At 35.5% G+C, this 20750-nt stretch overlaps 4 protein-coding genes across 5 annotated transcripts in view; 3 read left to right on the top strand and 1 right to left on the bottom strand.

The window, feature by feature from the left end:
• fyco1b (FYVE and coiled-coil domain autophagy adaptor 1b) overlaps window positions 1-3368 on the bottom strand; it is a 30722-nt gene extending 27354 nt beyond the window's left edge. Inside the window, exons 1-3 of one of the 2 annotated variants that reach the window (XM_082172955.1) lie at window positions 3217-3368; window positions 2646-2746; window positions 1416-1522 (exon numbers count right to left, since the gene is read on the bottom strand). In XM_082172955.1, coding sequence (XP_082029081.1) covers window positions 1416-1522; window positions 2646-2697 — 159 coding nt within the window. In that variant the 5' untranslated portion in view covers window positions 2698-2746; window positions 3217-3368. Of the gene's footprint in view, window positions 1-1415; window positions 1523-2645; window positions 2747-3072; window positions 3092-3216 lie in introns of those variants that run through there. The other variant, XM_082172956.1, reaches the window with a different exon arrangement.
• A 449-nt stretch (window positions 3369-3817) lies between these two features.
• On the top strand, window positions 3818-5883 carry xcr1b.1 (chemokine (C motif) receptor 1b, duplicate 1). The gene is made up of 2 exons (XM_082173188.1): window positions 3818-3965; window positions 4293-5883. Exon 2 carries the CDS (start codon window positions 4293-4295, stop codon window positions 5346-5348), a length of 1056 nt encoding a protein of 351 aa, XP_082029314.1. The 5' UTR covers window positions 3818-3965; the 3' UTR covers window positions 5349-5883.
• Window positions 5884-7837: 1954 nt separating this feature from the next.
• xcr1b.2 (chemokine (C motif) receptor 1b, duplicate 2) lies at window positions 7838-10645 on the top strand. Its single transcript, XM_082173166.1, has 2 exons — window positions 7838-8137; window positions 8297-10645. The coding sequence occupies exon 2, from the start codon at window positions 8297-8299 to the stop codon at window positions 9392-9394; it is 1098 nt and encodes a 365-aa protein (XP_082029292.1). The 5' UTR covers window positions 7838-8137; the 3' UTR covers window positions 9395-10645.
• Window positions 10085-11918, top strand: xcr1b.3 (chemokine (C motif) receptor 1b, duplicate 3). The gene is made up of 2 exons (XM_082173190.1): window positions 10085-10214; window positions 10668-11918. Exon 2 carries the CDS (start codon window positions 10671-10673, stop codon window positions 11697-11699), a length of 1029 nt encoding a protein of 342 aa, XP_082029316.1. The 5' UTR covers window positions 10085-10214; window positions 10668-10670; the 3' UTR covers window positions 11700-11918.
• Window positions 11919-20750: the final 8832 nt, after the last annotated feature.

The following is a 20750-nucleotide window of genomic DNA, read 5'->3' as shown; positions in this document are numbered from 1 at the left end:
TTACAATGTTTAAAGTGGCTGACAACAATAAATATTCTTATTATAAATAAAACTGCCTGGTTTTTTGAGCTGTGCATAACTGTAGCTGAATAGTTAGGCCTACTACGCTACTGTATTTTAATATTGGTCATTATGGTGGTACTTGGAGAGCCAAATATTTTCTGAGGTGGTACTTGGTGTAAAAAGTTTGAGAACCACTGCTCTAGCTATTTGTAAAACGTCCGCCATAGTACACACACCTGTCACCACCACCCGACGTCACTACAAAGCCAGAGTAATCGAGCAAGCGCCTCAATCAACGATGAACCAATGGTAAGCAAGACCAACCCACCTAATTATCATACAAGACAAAGAAATGTAAAAATAAATGAATCAATAAATAAATAAATCTAAACAATAAATGTAAGAATAAATATAAAAATAATAAATAATTAACGAATAAATAAAAGTTAAAACGATTTTTTATTTTTTATTTAAAAACGTATAAAAGCAGAAAATAATACATTAAGGGAAAAAAATTATACAAAAATGAATTTGATTAAAAATGAATCATATTTATTTTATCAAGTCGTTTATTTCTTTCTTTATTTTCCTATTATCAAATTTATTTATCTATTTATCACATTTATTTATCTATTTATCTATTTATTTATTTATCTATTAATTTTTTATTTCTGCAGGTTTGGTCCTCCATATAAGATAACCATCTCATGTGAAACTAGCCTAAACAAGATAGGCCTATACCACACATATTAGACAAGATACCACACTGAGCAGAAAACGGAAAAAACAAATAGCATGTCTAATAGCCCAGACATAGACTTATATTTGTAGTAGAAGTATAATAAATGTCTGGTCTGAAGAGAACATTTGAATATGTGTATAACTATGATTATATGATTTTAAACGATGCAATGGACAGAAAGCATAAATGGATCAATACAAGAATAATGTTTGAAAGGATTAATCATAGAAATAACCTTAAAGAATAATCATACGCATATCTTTTTTCTTTTTCTTATACACCACGTTTAACAAGATTTCATTTTTAATATTATTATATCATTTTTACTTTTTAGTTGCATTTGTCTGGTTCTTTGTTCATCCTCAAACAATTATTTAATTTATATTATTGAGAGGTTTTCACAAGAGTTAACTGTAAACTGCAAACATTAAACTTTGCTGAAATTAAATGTCTTTAACTGGAAATGTTCTGTTAACTCTGCTAAACTATAATTACTAAAACTGAAACTAAATATATAAAGACTAAATAGAAATGTGTTCACAAAATAAAAACTAACAAAACCATTAATGAAACTAACTAAAACTAAACTGAAATTTAGTTTCAAAATTGTGATGAACAAAGAAATCTCTCAAGCATTAAATGTAAAGCAACTTTAAAAACTGTGCCATACTTGCAGTAGGTACTCCAGTTTATAGCAGAACTTGTGAAGACTGGAACTGTCATCGGTGATGGGCTCTCCAGTGTCACAATGTTCTTTGCTCAACTCAGAAACTGCATCTGCAGGTGAAGTGCAATTTACATTAAAATATATGAAATTACATAAAGAGTTATATTATTATTGTTATCCAGGCTTGACATTAACACCACCAAATGCGGATGCATTTCAGATGTTGTGTGTAACGCGGTCATTCCTACTAGACACCTTGGTGGGTTGAAAATTTTATAATATACATACATTTTTGTCAAAAATATAGATTTTTCAATACTGAAATATCTGAAACGCTTCCAACACTAATTTTCCACAGAATAGATAGACGATACCGGCTGCTCTTTCTCGCTCTCTCATCTCTCCGAGAGCGAGTGACACTCAAACCCGCCTCTCCTCACTCACTCGTTTCATTTGCTCCGGATGAATATTGTTGATGTTAAGCGCTTGAACTTCGGCGTGGGGTTGCGCATATTGCACATAATTTTACTCATTCCTGCAGATTTTGTGCTCACACCCACAGTGCGCACACATTAAGCCGCCTCTCAGTACTAAACTGAGTTATTTTTTGCTGATTATTGCGCTTAAACAGTCAAACACACACCAAATATAATGTCAAAATGCCGGTCTTGGTGAGTATTCACGTAAACACAGTCAGTTATGATAAAAGTGAACTTAAACAGTATCAAACGCATGTGTAACAGTATATTGGATCAGTGTGTCAGGTCTTAAAGTGACATTAGCCTAATTTACCTGCTGGCCTGAGTGGCTATAACTTTGAAAAGTTATTCAAAGTTTGAGTTAAGTAAAACTAGTTCCAAATTTCAGTAACATATTAGGATTTCCATTAGTTACCACTTATTATTGACATTTTCTTGATATTTTTAGGCTTTCCATTATGGTGAGACCTTAAACAATTAATTGCACCTCACAGTAATGATAAACATTAATTATATTAATAAATAAACACCAATGAACCAAATTTCACAGATTATAATCTAAACACTGCACATGCAGATAACATGCTTGCTGATTCTGAATACCTATGAGAATACAGAGTATGTGGGGAAATGATGTGGTGTATAAGCGTTATCATTTCTTGTCCAATCACAGTGTCGAGACACTCAGTTCACATGAATGTGAGCACATGCAATAAATCACACTGAGGGTGTGAGGGAGAGACAGAGACTTTACCATGCAGATCTCTGATTATTCTCTGCAGCTGGTTTTCTCCAACTGTACTCATGGTGGGCTGAATATGTTAGTGTGGATGGTTCATAAAGTCAACATTATGCCTGTAAAACCAAAGAAAAAACAGGGTTGTACTAAAAGAATAAAGACAACAATAAAACAGTAAATCTCAAACTGTTTATGATAGTATACGATGTCATAAAATAACATAAATGTTATGATACTTTTACTTTATATCATAACGTAAAAGAAGAGCAATAGAATAATTAATGTAGCCTATTCGTGAGTTATGCAGGTTTATTAGACAGTTTTACTTTTGTTTTTAAACGTGGAGAACTTCCATAAATTCACAAACCCTTAGATAATATATTATGATTACCATGATTAAAAAATTTGTAATCTTTAAATGAAACTGAGGAGACTAACGCACCTGCTGAACTTTACAACTTCTGAACAGCGTAACTTATATCGTTTTAGTCATTTTTCTACTAGCACAGTTAATCGTCAGGATAATTATATGTATATACGATAAACCGATGTAAATAATGATAAATAGACGTAAATAAAGACATACTTCAAACAGAAAGATGATCTTCCTCATCGAGTGTTTACAGTGCATACAACCCTGCTGCCACTACAGGGGACGGTTCCTTAGATTGACTGACAGCACGCTGATCCAATTAGAGGCGAAAACGCAGTTGCACATTTGTCCAGGGCACCAAGTTTGGTTGCACGATAAAAAACGCAGTTAAACAAGCAGTCATTATGATCAGTAATGAACGCATCATTAAAAACAAAAACAAACTCAGGTGTTAACAAACATGTTACCATATGAGTGTTACTGTATGACCAGATACATTTAACACAGATTGAAAGATCAAACATTAACTACTGTTAATTTGATCAATTGCTTCTTTAGAGTCATTTAGCAGGTGCTTCGTAAAAAGTGATGGTAGAAAAAGTAAGTTAATTCGTAGCAAAGTCTGTGCTCAACATAATCTATATTTAATATATAGGCCTAGGCCTATTGTTCAACTCAATGTGATTTCTTTTGATTCATCTTTCTTGATTCAAGTCCATTTTTGTCAATTGTCAAGGTACCTCTCTGGATCTTGCAAATGAAAAGGAACAGAAAATAGGGCATGGGCTTGATTGGGGATCTGAGCATCATTTATTGGGTGGGTTGTACTCTTTGCTGACTCTAATAGGAACAAATATTTAGCCTATTTAGAAAGTTTCATGGTTTTTAGGTTACTTAACTACACTCGCTCAGCCTGCCTTCACCTGTTTCCATTAAAGTTTTCTCTGTAGAATTTCATAAAGGTAAGTTATAAAACTCATCTCTCCATATTTCTGAAGTTCATGTTAATGAACATTTGCAGTAATTATCAATGCAATCATTAATTATTTCTCAAAATGGTTAATTAATGTTTGACTTATTGTGATCAGTTACACTATATTTAATCCTTTTAAATTTGACATTAGTGGCCTATCTTTATCTACACAAATTTCAGTTGTGAAAAACAAAAGATTTCTTTATTCTTCAGTTCCATGTTTTACTCCTTTCAGAGGGTCTATCATCACCTTATTTTTGTATTAACCTAAATATCGCTTTTTTTTCTTCTTCTTTTTTTTACACTGTGCATCAAGATGACAGCCCCATCGATAACTAAAAGTCAGCCTGCAACATTTTTTTATGACACTGATTTTGATTATTTCACTGGAAGCCCAGACGAAATCTGTAACAAGACAAAAGTTGACCAGTTTGGAAGAACCGTCACACCAATCTTTTTTATCATCATTGTTCTGTTCAGCTGTGTGGGAAACACATTGGTCCTGTACGTCCTTGTGAAGTATGAAAATCTGAAATCCCTCACCAACACATTCCTGTTGAATCTGGCTCTCTCTGATCTGATTTTCACATTTGGCCTGCCGTTCTGGGCCTACTACTACATGTACGGCTGGACTCTCGGAGATCCTGCTTGCAAAGCAATTAACTACGTGTTCTACACGGGATATTACAGCAGCATCATCTTCCTGACAGTTTTGACTGTCCACCGATACATGGCCGTGGTTCACCCCTTGTCGGTGGTCATGTCTAGGAAGAGCCTGCACTGCTACGCCACCTCAATTGTCATCTGGATCATCAGTTTTTGCGCTGCCATCCCACAAGCCATGTTCAACTCCGTTGTGGACAGCTCTGATGAAACAATGTCAGTGCAGCTTTGTGATTTCGTCGGTGAAATCAACTGGAAGCTTCAAACTGTATACATGCAAAATTTCTTTTTTGTTGTCGCATTTGTGATCATTGCTTTTTGCTACACTGTGATCCTGATACGGCTGCTTCGACCGACATCTCACACTCGTAAGAAGACAGTGCAGCTCATCCTCCTCATAGTGGTGTTTTTTTTCTTGGGATGGGGGCCGTACAACGTGGCCATTTTTCTGGACTCTCTGATTTCATGGGGAATCTCTCCTTTTAATGAGTGTGATGTCAGTAAATCTGTCGACTATTGGATGTACATTTCTCGCATGGTGGCTTTCTCACACTGCTGCCTGAATCCTGTGTTTTATGTTTTTATGGGGATAAAATTCAGAAACCACTTGAAGAAAATGTTATGGACTTTCCGTAAGAAGAACAGCGAGCCTCAGAATCGACACAGCAGGCTTATTTACTCCAATGGCGAAGAAATATCAATGTATTAGCCATGTATGCTTAAAAATAGCTCCAAAACAATGAGTTTACAACTGATTTTCAGCAACAAAATTAATGCAATGTAAAGTGTCTGTACTGTAATTGAACAAACCTTTAAAAATGTTACAACTAATTAAAATTGCATGTAAAAAAGCTCTCAAAATCAGATGCAATTTTACAAGAGTATGTTTAAATACATTTACTGTGTTAAATTCATTTGCATTATATGTTTGCTTTCTTTTATACTTTATATTTTATATTGTCATTATGCATGTGTTTCACATAATTCACATTTTCCTAAATAGATTTATTAACTTTAAGTAGCTTTACTAACAACAATAATAAGCGATTTAAAAAAGAAATTGCACAACGTATGCAACTGCTACAAACTCAAACTGAGTGAATCTTTATAATTTCCCCTTCAATATAGTTCTGATTTATTCATGTTTTTGAAAACGTGTGCAATAAATAGTTTCCTGCATGCACTTCTGTCACAAATGTCATGTATGAGCCACAAACAATAAAAATAAACTGCACCCAACCACATCCTCTGCCAATTTTTTACAATGTGGGTAACATATTTTACCCTAACCTAGCCCAATACATGATCTTAAAAATATGCAATTATAGCATGAGTTCAGTTTTTTAACTAAATTAATGCAATGTAAAATGCTTGCATGTTAGCTGTGGCCTCATACTCTGGTAACTTTGAAAAATGAAATATTTTCCCAATAAGATTTATATAAGACCTGACAACACTGTTTCTCGTACATTCAGCAGTTATATGATCTATATGGTTCAGTTCACCACAGCTTTGACACAAGCAGTAGCAGTCATATGTGGTTAGCTGATTCAGTGTGGTCCCCTGGTATACGTTTAGATTATATGTCCAGGAAAAAACAAATGACGATTGTAAACTTTGCTTGGGGGGGGAGGGAGATGGGGGGGATATATAATAATATATATCATGCAGTCTCTTATAATAAGAATCCATATCCAAATCCAAATCCAGAATTGTTAATAAGTTGTCTTGACTAATAGTCCAATGTCTTTTGTGTGTAGTGTGTCACGTCTGGGCCATTAACAACCTCAAACAGAATCGCAAAATGATGATTTTATACGGGTTTCCCCAATACTCCCCAGAGTCATGCCACTGGTCGAAAAGCAGATGCAGCCGCTTCGGGGATGACAAAGCAGCAAAGCAATGTGACTAAGTGTTACCGGTCCGACTCAACCCTCTCTGAGCGGGATTCAAACCAGGGTCTCTGGTGTGGGAGGTGGGCACGCTAACAAGGTCGCTTAAGACCGCAAGCCTCTAGAGCACCTCTTGAGGCCAGGGGAGTGAAGTTTACACACACAGCTCTTACTGGCCTATGACAGTTACACTCACCCCCCTAAACCTCACTCCCATCCGGGTCACGGCACCAACTTTAATTGGTTCTACTTGACCTGCTCCAAGCGGGATTCGAACCAGGGTCTCTGGTGTGGGAGGCGGGCACGCTAACAAGGACGTTAAAATAAAAACGAAAACTTTTGAAAACGGGGCCTGAAAACGCAACTTTTGAAAACGGGTTTCTAAGTGTACGTTTTTGAAAATGATAAAACGTGAATTTGTGAAAACGGTGATGTCATGCACGTGAATATTAGTCAGTCTATAGGCGCGTAGTGTTTCTTTACAAAGTGCCATTGCCATTTACTGGCCTGGCATGCAAAAAAAAGGTTTTCGTGAACCCGTGTGAACTTGGATTGTTTTGACAACATTGTTGTCTGTATGCAAAAAAAACGCAAAGGAAAAACATTTCCATTTTTAGTACATCATTGTCGTGTAAACGTGCCCTGAACTGAAGCATGTTCTTGTTTCTCATCTGATAGAGAATGGCCCTGGTAATGGAAAGATAATGTATAGGCACCTGTATACCAACAAAACCGACAAGCAAGTCACTATAGTGACAATGTCTTAAAGATACAGTATATGTTTACAGTATAGTACAGTATATGCATTTTGTCAATAGTATTTTTAAACATTACTAGTGCAATTAGTGAGTATATAAATTATGTTTAATTAGTTCTAGTCCTGTTTATATTATCGAAATTATCTTAATGTAAAAGATACAATGTAATGGCATTTTCCCCCAAATATTTATATAAATATTAATATAAAATCCAGTATTTGGATAGCACTTATGCTGCTTACTAAAAGACTGTGCAAAAGTCACTAAAAGTCCTACCTTTTGCAAGAACTGTTTAAAAATTATATTATTGAAATTACCTCAATGCAAAAAGAGGCAATGCAACTGCATTTCCCCCCCAAGTATTTATATGCTTCAAGGAAAAGAATTAAGGAACTGTAATCGCTTAAATTCGCAAAAATGTCAGTGTAAATACACTGGGGGGAAAAAATGGTGTAAAAACAATTTCCCCCCAGAAATTACTAGTAATAAACAAAAACAAAGAAATGGCATGTCACTCATTTAATTAAATGTGAAATTTTGAACGACTGAAATAGTATTTTCTTTAATAGTAAAATAGTAAAACGTACTCCAGTAATCGTTGTTTTATTCACAACTTTGAAAATAATTTTTTGTTAATGTTGATAAGTGTATTAGGATCTGTAGACCACTCTGTCAAGAGTGTTTTACACTTCCCAGAAGACATGCTTCAATGCCAAGCCACACACTTATTCATTGTGAAACTGCTCGCATTAGCAAAAGGAAATGACTACACAAAAGTGTGATCTCTATTGTCACTTAGACATTTTTCCTTTAGAAGTTATTCAACCCGGTCAAACACAAACCTTGAGGTAAGCATTTCGTGTTCTTTCATTCTTGATATACTGCAGATGATGCAAGAAACAGTTGCAGAGCTTTTTGATTGTGCATGACTATAAAAGTTTGATTTGAAATGTATCGAAATGGAAAATTGCACAGTGTTGTAAAATGCTCATTTATATTCTTGCTAGATGGACCCGTACAACTCGACCAGCAGCAGCAACAACTCAACCAGCAGCTATGATGATTTTTATCCATATGACTATAACGGGACTGATGGTGATTTAATCATAATGTGCGAAGCTGATGACTATAAGAAGACCACAGCCGTCTGCTATGCCACGATCTTCTGCCTAAGCATCCTTGGAAATGGCTTCCTCATGTGTGCACTCATTTGCTACGAAGGCTTGAAAAGGGTCACCAACCTTTTCATGTTCTGTTTAGGACTTTTCGATCTTCTGTTCACACTGACGTTGCCTTTCTGGTGTGTGGAGTTTGTTCATCACTGGATTTTTGGTGACGTCGCCTGCAAGATCATAACTGGGGCCTATTTTGTGGGAATCTACGGAAGTCTTATTCTTCTCACGGCCATGACCCTCGACCGTTTTGCTGTCGTGGTGGTGAGAAGTTTTTGGCTAACACAGAGTCGAAGGCTCAAATTTTCAAAAGTTGCCTGTGTTGGTGCATGGATCATAAGTTTGATTGCTTGCTTGAGAGATTCAATAGCCTCTAAGGCAGAAAAAGTCCATATCGACATTTATACTTGTAAAAGCACAAATACGGATGATGATAATGTGGGATATTATTCACAACTCGTTCTGCTGTTCTTTGTACCATTTGCCCTCATTGTTTTCTGTTATACCAAAATCATTATAACTCTCATGTCAACGTCGACCAAGCAGAAATACCGGACTGTGATATTGGTGCTGTGTATTATTATAGCTTTCTTTATATGCTGGGGTCCCTATCATATCATCATCGTGTTGATGTCCATCTATGAATTTGAGCCCTGCAAACATTACCAGCTGCATGTTGCGTTTGTCGTCTGCAGAATTATGGCGTTTTCTCACTGCTGCGTAAACCCAGCGCTGTATATTCTCAGAGGGAAGTACAGAAATCTCTTGTCCAGCTTTTTGTTCTGCTCTCCTGAACTCAGGCAGTCGGGGCTCAACAGAGGACCCACGGATCCCAGCGACTCCAGGATTCATCCGTACACAAATGAAGGAGCTTCTGGAAACTGTGACGTGAGACAAACAAACGCCACAGAGCTGAACACACTGGAAAAATAGAGAATGCAGATTCCCAGAGAAACATTTTAGTACGTTCAGTTTCATTTAAATCAAATCTTGCTTTTTTTCCCAGAAAAATACTTCATAGATGTAAAAAATATAAATTGATATTTTTTTTAAATATTCAAATTTTTTGAATTTAGTATAATCATGAAGTAAACTGTAATATATATATATATATATATATATATATATGAATTTATTTATTCCTGGAGAAACATTTTAGTACATTCAGTTATGTTTCATTTAAAACAAATCTTGCTTTTTTTTCCCCTGAAAATTACTTAATAGGTGTAAAAAAATATATTTTTTTTTATTTTATTTTACAAATATTTAAAAAATGTGACAATTTGAAATTAGTGCTGTCAAATAGATTAATCACAGTTTAACAAACGGTGTTTAAATAATATATAGACACACACACACTCTCACACACACACATACACATATATATATACTTTTTATAATATTAAAGAGCAAAACTCGTAAGGATGTTTATTTAAAGGTTTCTTTACATTTATTTTTTTTAATTCAGATTTTATAATATTTGAAAGAGCAAAACTCTTGGTATGGATGTTTCACTGTATTAGAACTGTAAAGAGTGATGGTGGAAATGATTTGTGTTATCCCTACTGTGTTCAGGGATTTTCTTTAAGATGGATGTGTTAAAGAGGATGTGTGTTAATGAGTTGGGTGGTAATGAGTGGGCTGGATGTTCATGTGACTGGAGGGTGAGACACGCAAAACGAAATATTTTCTTCAGTATCTCTATGACAGACAAGCCAAATATTTGAAGGAACAATTCACCATAACAATCGAGGTATTTCTTGTTTTTGTATTTTATCCTTTTTTTTTTCTGTTCTGCATGGCTTCAACAGATTTGGTATATACAGTAGCTGTAAAAGGTTCACTTTATAATGCTTTTTGATCATTATTATTAGTCATTGCATGGAAAAGAATTGTGTAAAAAAATATTCTAAATGTATAATTTTGTGATTCATGTATAAAAAAAAAAAACAGCATTAACATGACATACAGTAAATAAGAGAATAAATAAGTATAATCAGATTAATGGCAGACCAGACTTGTTGTAAACATTTTATATGGATTTTGATATGATCTCTGTACATAATATTTTCACATTATTGGATCTGTGTTTCTGTCATTCTATAATGAAAAAAATGGCTTTTAAACAATTTTCACTCAGAAATTGTAACATATTGTATTAATAAAACAGAATTTAGTAGAAAAGACTTTTTTTTTTTTGTTACAGACGATGAATAGAGACACTTTGAACAAAGACTATACTTTCAGCTATTATTATGGCATGAACTTCTCATATGGGGATTATGAGGATTATCCTTTGATTAAATTAGAGGAAGATAATTTTTCATTGGCAATAATCAGCGCCATTTGCTACAGTCTCATCATCTGCATAAGTCTGCCCGGAAACAGCTTTTTGCTCTGGGTGGTCTTGAAGAAGGTGGGTTTGAGCAGCTCTGCTGACTGCTTGCTCCTTAATCTCACAGCGTCCGACCTCATCTTCACCTTCGCGTTGGTGCCCTGGACCGTGTCTCACATCTGGGGCTGGATCTTTGGGAAACTGGCCTGCATGCTGTTCAGCTGGTTCATCTTCTTGGGCCTTTACAGTTACATGATGTTCCTCACAATCATGACTGTCCATCGATATGTGGCGGTCGTGCATCCGGTGTTCGCTTCGTCTGTCGGCAAAAGCAGACTGTACACACACGCCTCGTCTGCTGTGGTGTGGTTGATCTCGGTGGGCTTCAGCCTGCCTGAAATGATCTTCTCTGATACTGTCGAACGTCTTGGCAACGTATTCTGCATTCCCATTTACAACTCAGTGTTTATTGAGTTGTTTGGATATTTCACGCAGATTATTCTCTTTTTCCTGCTGCCATTCCTGGTCATTGCGTTCTGCTACACCCGGATGGGTTTTAGCATCCATCAGAGCCGCATCAGAAGCAGAAACCATGCTTTATGTATCATGTTAAGCATCGCAGTGGGATTCTTCATCTGCTGGGCGCCGTATAACATCTTCCTCTTCCTCATCTCCTTGAGGTCTTTAGGCGTCGCTGTATTCACGGAGTGGGAAAGCATCTACAGTATTACTCATATTCTAGCGTATTCCCACTGCTGTCTGAACCCGCTCGTCCACATCTTTGGAGGGAGGAAGTTCAGGAGATACCTGCCATGGGCCGGAGGCTTTCGTCGGCTCTCACAGAGGTTCAGCACTCAAACCTTCAGCAATCAGAGCAGCTTCTCAGGGCAGTTTCATCTCTGATCATATCAAGGGTCAAGTATCATGATATCATAAGGTGTGTTTGACTTCATGCGGCGCTGTGCAGACCCATCATGGTCTGACTTTTTCGAAATTTTGTCCGACTTGAGACTGCGCCGATGCCATCAACATTATAACAGTAAAAACACATTTCATGTAATCTTAATGCTGTACTGTGTCATGTTTATCAAAATAAAAAAATATATACCTCACTTATAAATATTATAGGCTTATGTTGAACTTTATTCTCATAGGCGCTGTATTAAGCAGTATAAACTACTGAATAAAAAGTGTTTCTGTGGCTTCGTGAAAACATTTGAGACTTGTGCGCATTTAACAAATATTGTATCTAATCCACTTCATCTGTGATAATGTACACAAATTACGGGAAGCAGAAAGTGTCAGACTTAATCTTCAACTCCACGACAGCAAGCTGTAAATCCTGCCGATCGGTTAAATCCATATATATATATGAATGTATTTATTCCTGAAGAAACATTTTAGTACATTCAGTTATGTTTCATTTAAAACAAATCTTGCTTTTTTTTCTTCTGAAAAGTACTTCATAGGTGTCAAAACTGCATCTGAAATCACATACTCTCTTAAGTAGGTACTCATTTTGAATAAGTAATTACATTATGTCCGCTAAAAAAAATACATTAGTATCTGGCAGCATCCGAAATTGCATACCAGCCTACATTGCACCCTTCTAATTGTAGGTGAAATACAGTATGTGACAAAAGAAGTATGTTTGAATTCACAGTACTCAAGAGTAGGCAAAAAGTACCCGGATGACCTATTACTGGAGAGATTCATTTTATCCCATGATTCCAAAGGAGAGGATTTATGAATGACAGTGAAGCGACGTACCTGACGCTGGTAGATCACATGATAATGACAACATGGCGAAAGTAGTACGTTCGGATTATATTCATACTACACACTTTTTAGCTGTCGTTAAGTACTTACTTATTCAAAATAAGTACCTACTCAAGAGAGGCTGCTCTGTCAAGTCTTCGTCGTCGGTTAGGAACCTGGGTGTGCTCTTTGATACCAATCTTTCATTTGAAAGCCACGTTCCTAGCATCTGTAAAACCGCATTTTTACATCTTAAATATATATATAAATTATGTCATATGCTCTCAATGACAAATGCGGAACAATTAGTTAATGCGTTCATGACCTCAAGGTTAGATTATTGTAATGCTCTACTGGGTGGTTGCCCTGCAAGCTTAATAAACAAACTACAGCTGGTCCAAAACGCAGCAGCTCGAGTTCTTACCAGAACCAGGAAGTATGACCATATTAGCCCTGTTCTGTCAACACTGCATCGGCTCCCTATTAAACATCGTATAAATGTTAAAATATTGCTGATTACTTACAAAGCACTAAATGGTTTAGCTCTGCAGTACTTAAGCGAGCTCTTAACGCATTTTAGTCCTTTACGTCTATTGCGATCTCAAAATTCTGGCTAGTTGACAATACCTCCTAGAATATCAAAATCAACCGCTGGCGGTAGATCCTTTTCCTATTTAGCACCAAAACTCTGGAACAGTCTTCCTAGCATTGTCCGGGAAGCAGACACACTCTGTCAGTTCAAATCCAGACTAAAAACACATCTCTTTGACCTAGCATTCACATAACACATTATAAACTTCTATAATTCAATGTTAAGCTGCATAGTTTAGGTCAGCCGGAACCGGGAACACTTCCCATAAATCCTGATCTACTCGTTACATCATAAGAAGAATGGCGTCTACGCTAATATCAGTCTCTCTGTTTATCCCGATGTTTACCGCAGTCCGCCTGATCCAGGCCGTATCCAGATCTGAAGAAGGACCTGCGCCTGGACACGACGACAGCGCAGTCCTGAAGTGTCAACTAGTCTCTCCCCTGTGAAGGCCTCCTTCCCTTCCCTTTAACTCTGCATAGATAAAACGCTGTCAAAATAACTCCGGTTCACGTGGCTACGCGGAAGCGATAAATAATTCTGCATTATACATTTTTAAGGCCAGACAAATAATTTGTTGAGGTCAATTTGTAAAGAATGACTACACGCCTGCGCACATATATATTCAAGCAACGCATTCTCATCCTAGGTCGTCATATACTGACGCTTTTGACATTTCGTCTACATGGCACCCTTTAGCGTCAATATGAGACGCAGATTATGGGTAGGTTTCGGTCTGGGGTAGGGTTAGGGTTAGACCGCTAGGAGGCGCCTTCTGGACCATATTTATCTCCGTCTCATATTGACGCTAAGGGTGACATGTGCGTCGACGAAATGTCAAAAGCGTCAGTATATGACGCCTTGGGATGAGAACGGGCTGATTCAAACGCACATATAGACTAAACACGTAATAAACATGTGCACGCCGTCAGCGTTCTCACAGGTTCGCGTTTTTTAAGTTTACACAGAGATACAAAAAAATTCAAGAATTTTCAACGCTTGCACCTTGAAATCTATTTCAAGGTTTGCGTTCTCGAGCCGCCAGGCACGTTGATGTGCAGATGAGCAGCCGGAGTGCGTTAAGGGTTTTCTGTAAGAACGGTGTCGTGTTAGCGCCCCCTAAGTTAATAACTAATGATCTTTGCAACGGAAGTGAATCAATCAAACGAACTTTAGCTGGACAAAAACTTTATTCTAGAGCTGCTGTAAAGCCCAAACAATCTCTGTTACTTGTTTCCTATTATCACTGTAAAGCTGCTTTGAAACAATATTGTTAAAAGCGCTATAAGTGAAGGTGACTTGACATGACTTAATTAAAATACAACTGTCTTTTAGTTTATGTTAATATTAAACAGTCCATTAAATAATATTAACAGATTTTACATTTTAATAATGTATTAGTAATGTAATTAGTAAATGTTGAAATTAACATTAAATTATTAAATGCTTAGAAGTATTTTTCATTGTTAGTTCATGTTAACTAATGTAGTTAACTTATGTTATAAATTATATATTGGAAAGTGTTACTTAAATGTCACAGATGAATAAAACTTAATAAATCTATTTTTTTAAAGAATGGATCATGTAATCTAAATGGTATTCATTTTGGTTTATAATTAACCGTTTGAATTAACCTTAAATGTCATAAAACGGTCAAAATGTCTATAAATATACTTGGCACACAGCCACGAGGGTCTACATGGTCTGCTTTGTGATATAATTTCTTGTTTTATGGTTTTACTGTAACAAAATGGCTTTCTGAATGTTGGTTATTCACAAATAAAATGGCTTTACTGCTTATTTTTAAAAGAAGCTATCGTAAAATAGCCTATTGTACCAAACTTCTTTAGTTTTTTTCTGGATAGTTACACCACGTTTTTGCCTTGAAGCCTCCCAAACTATCAAATTAAAACATGTTTATCATATGTGTATTTAAGTAGCTGTCTTTATTAATCTAATGTGTTATTTAATTTAACATAATAGATCTGAAAAATAGAACAGTGTCATTGACCTGCATGTATTACAGTAATACCGGTATGTGCGTGCTTGAGTTTGTGTTTGGAGAAGTGCTTATCATGATGTGTCAAACATTTTCTGAATGAGGAACAGAGACAGAAAAAAGCAGATGAGAAATGTGATTGCAGAATATTGAGAATGATAATTTTCCGATGTGTAGTAAAAACGGGAAAAAAAAGAAAGAAATGAAAAAGCTTTATGAGAAGTTTTTAGTTGCCCTCTGGGTTGCAAACTAAGGTTCAGGATGGTTCATTCCTGTTAGTATCCAGTAGGTGGCAGTAGAGGTCAACAAGTGAGAAAATTGGCACTTTAAATTACATGATTCTTCAAATGCCATTTTTATTAGTGTGTTATTTTGTAATATTTGGACTCACTTCTTTTTTTCATAATTAATTTAGCAGAAATATTAAAGGAAAAGCACCAAGGACATAGAGCAACATAAAAACACCATTAATTGTAGGCTACCAATACTTGTACTAAATATGGGTTTGTGTGAAAAACAGGCCAAAAGATATTCACTGAAAATCTTGCCTTAAAATATTACTATCATATTCACTTTAACTGTATCAAAAAAGAGCAGCTTGGACATTGTGTCCCACAGACTAAAGGAAGTCATGCTTTGAAATGTATGAGGATGAATTTGAGCAAGTTCTTTACATTTTATTGTGGAAGAAGCCATTAATAATTTAGCAGAACTTAAGCTTCTTAACATAACAATTAGTCAAAGTTAATCTTTTATTTTTGTTTAATGGATGTCTAGAAAAAAAAATTTCACAAAAGAAAAATTGTCTGAAATAAAAAATAATAATAAAAAAAAAAGATTTGGTGGACCCCCTGCTGCGGACCCTTGGAATAATTTCAATTCACAGTGAATAAATGTATAGATTATTTGCCAGTAAACCATCCAGCCCAGATGACAAGTGGATGATTGACAGCTATCTGCTTTGCTATTCATTAGAGTATTTCATATGAATGTGTCTCTGCGTTCTGAATATCACAGATACATACAGTATACTCCAAGGTATCTTTAATATAACACCTAACGTGATGTGTGATATCTGTCTAATAGCCTGATATATCTCATTCAGTGCAACTCAGATTCCCACACCGTCTCTGTCCTGATCTGATCCCATAAAACTCCCAAACCACAATCTTCTAACAGACGCCAGTCAATTGCTCCCCTAGACAAGACACAGACTTAGCTCGGTTCTGGAGTGATTTACCACAAATTCAATCAAGTTGAATATGCATATGAAGTCTTTGTACCAGAAAATTATTGCCCGGTTTCACAGACAAGGCTTAAGGCCTATAGTCCCAGACTAAATGCATGTTTGAGCTGTTTTACCTGAAATCAACTTGCACTGTTTATATCTTAAAATAGCCTATATATGTGCCATTGTTTTGTCTCAAGATGCACACCAGTAATGTTTTTTTAATTTCTTTTCTAATGCACGTTTATAAAATCTACTTAAATGCTCTAATTGAACTAAGGCTTAATCCTGGTTTAAAGGATAATTCCGGTTTTTAGCACTTTGAGTCTCTTTTCTGGTTTGTTTTGGATGACCTAGAGTGGTGGACACAGAAATTTTGACGATGTGAGTCTCAACTTTTTGACTCGTTTATAATCGCCGTTTCCAAAACAAGTAGCGTAGCGAAATACAGTTTCTGTCGTGTTTTATTTGGCATTTTGTAAAATCCCATTGATTTCTGTTGGAGGACTCATTGCTCGTTGATATTACTGCGCTACCGGAAACGGAAAAGACGTTCAGACTCAAATATCGAGCGGAAGTTTATACGCGGTTGTGAGGTAGGCCTATCTGAAAAAAATAGTTTCACTATTGCAAATAACACGGATTGAAATCATACATTGCGCCGATATATATTTGTTTTTAATCATAAACGAACACCACTAACCACTCGGTGAGTTGCACAGTTTTGAAAACGAACGTTAAGGGATGTTTTAAGGGCATGTTTGTGCATGCCCGATAGACAGCCACTCCGACGCGGTCAAAGGCGATTCTAAACGAGTCAAAAAGTCGAGACAGGACCCATCGTCAAAATTTGTGTCCACCACTCTAGTTCATCCAAAACAAACCAGAAAAGAGACTCAAAGTGCTAAATACCGGAATTATCCTTTAATCTAATTCTAAACCCTGTCTGTGAAACCAGGCACTCATAACTTCAACTATAATATTCTGTACAAACTGTTTTGAAGTTGAGGGTCAGCTGAAAGGTCTTAATCATTTTATTCAGCAAGGATACACTAAATTGGTCAAAAGTGACAGTAAAGACATTTATATTGTTACAAAAGTTTTCAAATAAATGCTGTTCTTTTACACTTTTTATCTTCATCAAAGAATTCAAAGAACTCTTCATCGCAGTTTCCACAAAAATATGAAGCAGCACAACTTTTTTCATCATTGATAATAATAGTAAATATTTCTTTATATCAGCATATTAGAATGATTTATAAAGGATCGTGTGACACTGAAGACTGGAGTAATGATACTGATAGTAAATTCAGCTTTAAATCACTGGAATAAATTGCATTTTAACATATATTCAATTAGGAAACACATTCAATTAGAAAGCAGTTATTTTAAATTGCATCATGTTACTGTTTTCACTGTATTTTTGATCAAATAAATTTGTGAGCAGACTGAGCATAAGAGACTTCTTTTTTTTTTTTTTAAATGCACAGACCCCCAAATTTTGAATGCAAGTGTATAATTTTTGTATCTCTCCATGATGCGATGATATGTGCATGCCCAGCACTGTCTGACAACACGTCTGCTGTGACATTTCAGCAGTGTTAAAATGACAGTCTGTTTATATCACTGACATGCCTCGCTAAATGTCCTTGATCGTGCTGTTTCACCAAACATGGACAACATTTCAGAAGAGACCATGAGACTGATGTCTTGCTCATCACATGGCATGAGTTATACCGTATTTTACGTTGCTCAGTGTTTTCAGAGCTCCGAGTAGACGGAGGAACACCTGCTGTTCACCTATAGCGTGCAAAATAACGTTAATTCCTTCAAAGACCTTTGAAATCTTCTCGGTTTGAACGGAAACAGTTTCTCGTCGTCGGAAAAGTTGAGAAAAGACAAACCTGTTCACTGCATCTGTTTACAAGTTTCTTGAAAGACGCGGTCCTTTACCATACTGTACCTCTCTGGCAAATGTGTGCTCAGATTATAGCCAGGAGCCAAACAGATGTTGTTTTCTGCTCAATAGTCTCATTAGACCTTCTTCTTCTTACCTGTTTTCCTCCTGTCTTTATTTAACGTAGTTTGATTTTTCATTTCTTTTGCTGGCTTTTAATGGCCTTGTTTTCTGACAGGAGTTTAGATAACCAGCAAATTTCTGTCTTCCTTCCTTGATATTATTTTTCACAAATGTTAGATCCGGGTAAAATGTCACATGTATCACATTAAATTGGTCATTTAAAAAAATGGTAATATGTGTTGGCCAAAACAGGGGTTTGATGGCCTATTTTTGCTATGTTTATGTTTCTTCATGTTTCATGAACTGTACTACTGCAATGTAAATTTAATGGCAGGGTCCCATTGTGACAACTTACCCCATACAGTGTGACAACATGTTCCACTATGAAGTTTGATGAGATGTTCACTGGAGTAAAAAGTGTGACAAGCTTTCTTATACGATTTAAAAAAAAAACAACATATTATTCTCATATTCTGCAAAAGAATAACATATAATTATATTGTATTATAGATAGATAGATAGATAGATAGATAGGAATAATATATTATAATATAATATGCAATATATTAGATATATGCAAAAAAAAATTATTATATTATTACTAAATAAGATAATATAAACAAATCTTATTCTCATATTCTGCATATATATATATATATAGCCTATACATATAAAAATATAGATACATATGCAAAAAAATACAATATTATATTATTATACTATTATATATTTACTAAATATAATAATTCTAAAAACAAATAAAGTCGATTAGAAATAGATTTCAAATATAGATGTGAAGATAGAGAGTCCTTCTTGTAAAAGAGAGGGAAAGAGGTGCATATGCCTCAGGCAAACCTCGGAGGACATCAGGGTTAATTGAGAGCAGATTGGAGTGAAACACAGTGTTCAAATCATCCTTGATCAAACCAAAAACATGAGTCACACTGCACAGCTCTACCGGGTCAGAGAGGAGAACTGTGGAATATTGGATTAAAGTTTACTATATTCATTTCTTCATGATTTTTTATTATTTTTTTTACACCGATGATGTTCTGCGTAACAGCAACAACTCTTTATTTACATGATTTTAATTTAACTGCCAGAACAGAGAATTAGAGAGTCATCTTACTAAAACAAAACTCTTCTCTTCTAAATATCAAAGGAATTATTCTCTGCTCACTCAAAGGTCTTGCTTATGAAACGATGCATTTTAATAACCAGGTGTGGCATTGATTGAAGCCGATAGACATCTGTTCTCTAAAGGATTTTTATACTAATCTCTTCCTCATTATATCCAGAACCGTCTAATTTATTAGCGCTTGCTGAGGCGTACTTAGGGTGGATTTGAACAAACCCCTAACGCTCCGGGACTTAAAACTCGTCCTGCACCATTTGTGCTATGGACTTTAATATATACCACACATTTTTACTGTTCGAAATGTTTGGACTTACCTTTTTTCTCCTGGAACACATATAGCAGGTGAAAAAAGCCCATAGAGGCCTATACTGTAGGAAGTTAGTTAAAATCAAATGACACAGTGTCCCAAATTACGCACTTACACACTATACTTATGCATTATGTACTCAACCGAATAGTGTATGAATTTTATAGGGTTATTTTGTCATTCAACATCAGAGTCTGATAGCTCCCCCCCCCCCCCCTTATGAAAAGAAAATATATTTCCCTATATATGAATGATCAACATATTAAATGGTTTAACAGTATATTTGAAAATATACAGAATAATTTATTGTATTCATATATTACAATATATTGGATAATACATGAAGAATTGCCGCTTTTCATATTGAAAAATATGTGACAATATTTACTAATATATCATAATGTCTGTAATTTTATATTCAGTAATACACTTCATAATATACAGATGTATATGTGATCAGATATGGTACTGCATGTGTAATATAGTGCAGATTTATTTACTCATGCACCATAAACACACATATATAGAGAAATATAAAATGTGTTTCATTTTTTAAAATAAATAATTTACACTATAAATGTTTCATATATTCAAGCTAGTTAACATGAGCATGAGCACGAGCACACCTGCATGTACTAAAATATTCAGCCATGAGACTATAACAGTGCTGAGGAGTGCACAGACATTACTTTACATTACAGTCTTAATGGTGTTTGGCCAATCGTCAACCGAACCACAGGCTCTACTCTTCAGCACAAAACCTCAGACATACCAGAAAACCTTTTAAATTCCAAAATAATAGAGCATTAAACACTAACAGATCTCCCCCTATTAATATTGAGCAAAACACATTAAATAACACTTAATTTGAACATTTGCTCTCCTTTAACAGTCAGAAGCAAAGCATGCTGG

Source organism: Leuciscus leuciscus (genome assembly GCF_965113295.1).
Source record: "Leuciscus leuciscus genome assembly, chromosome: 6".
NCBI lineage: Eukaryota > Metazoa > Chordata > Actinopteri > Cypriniformes > Leuciscidae > Leuciscus > Leuciscus leuciscus.
This window is presented reverse-complemented; position numbering and strand designations above follow the sequence as displayed.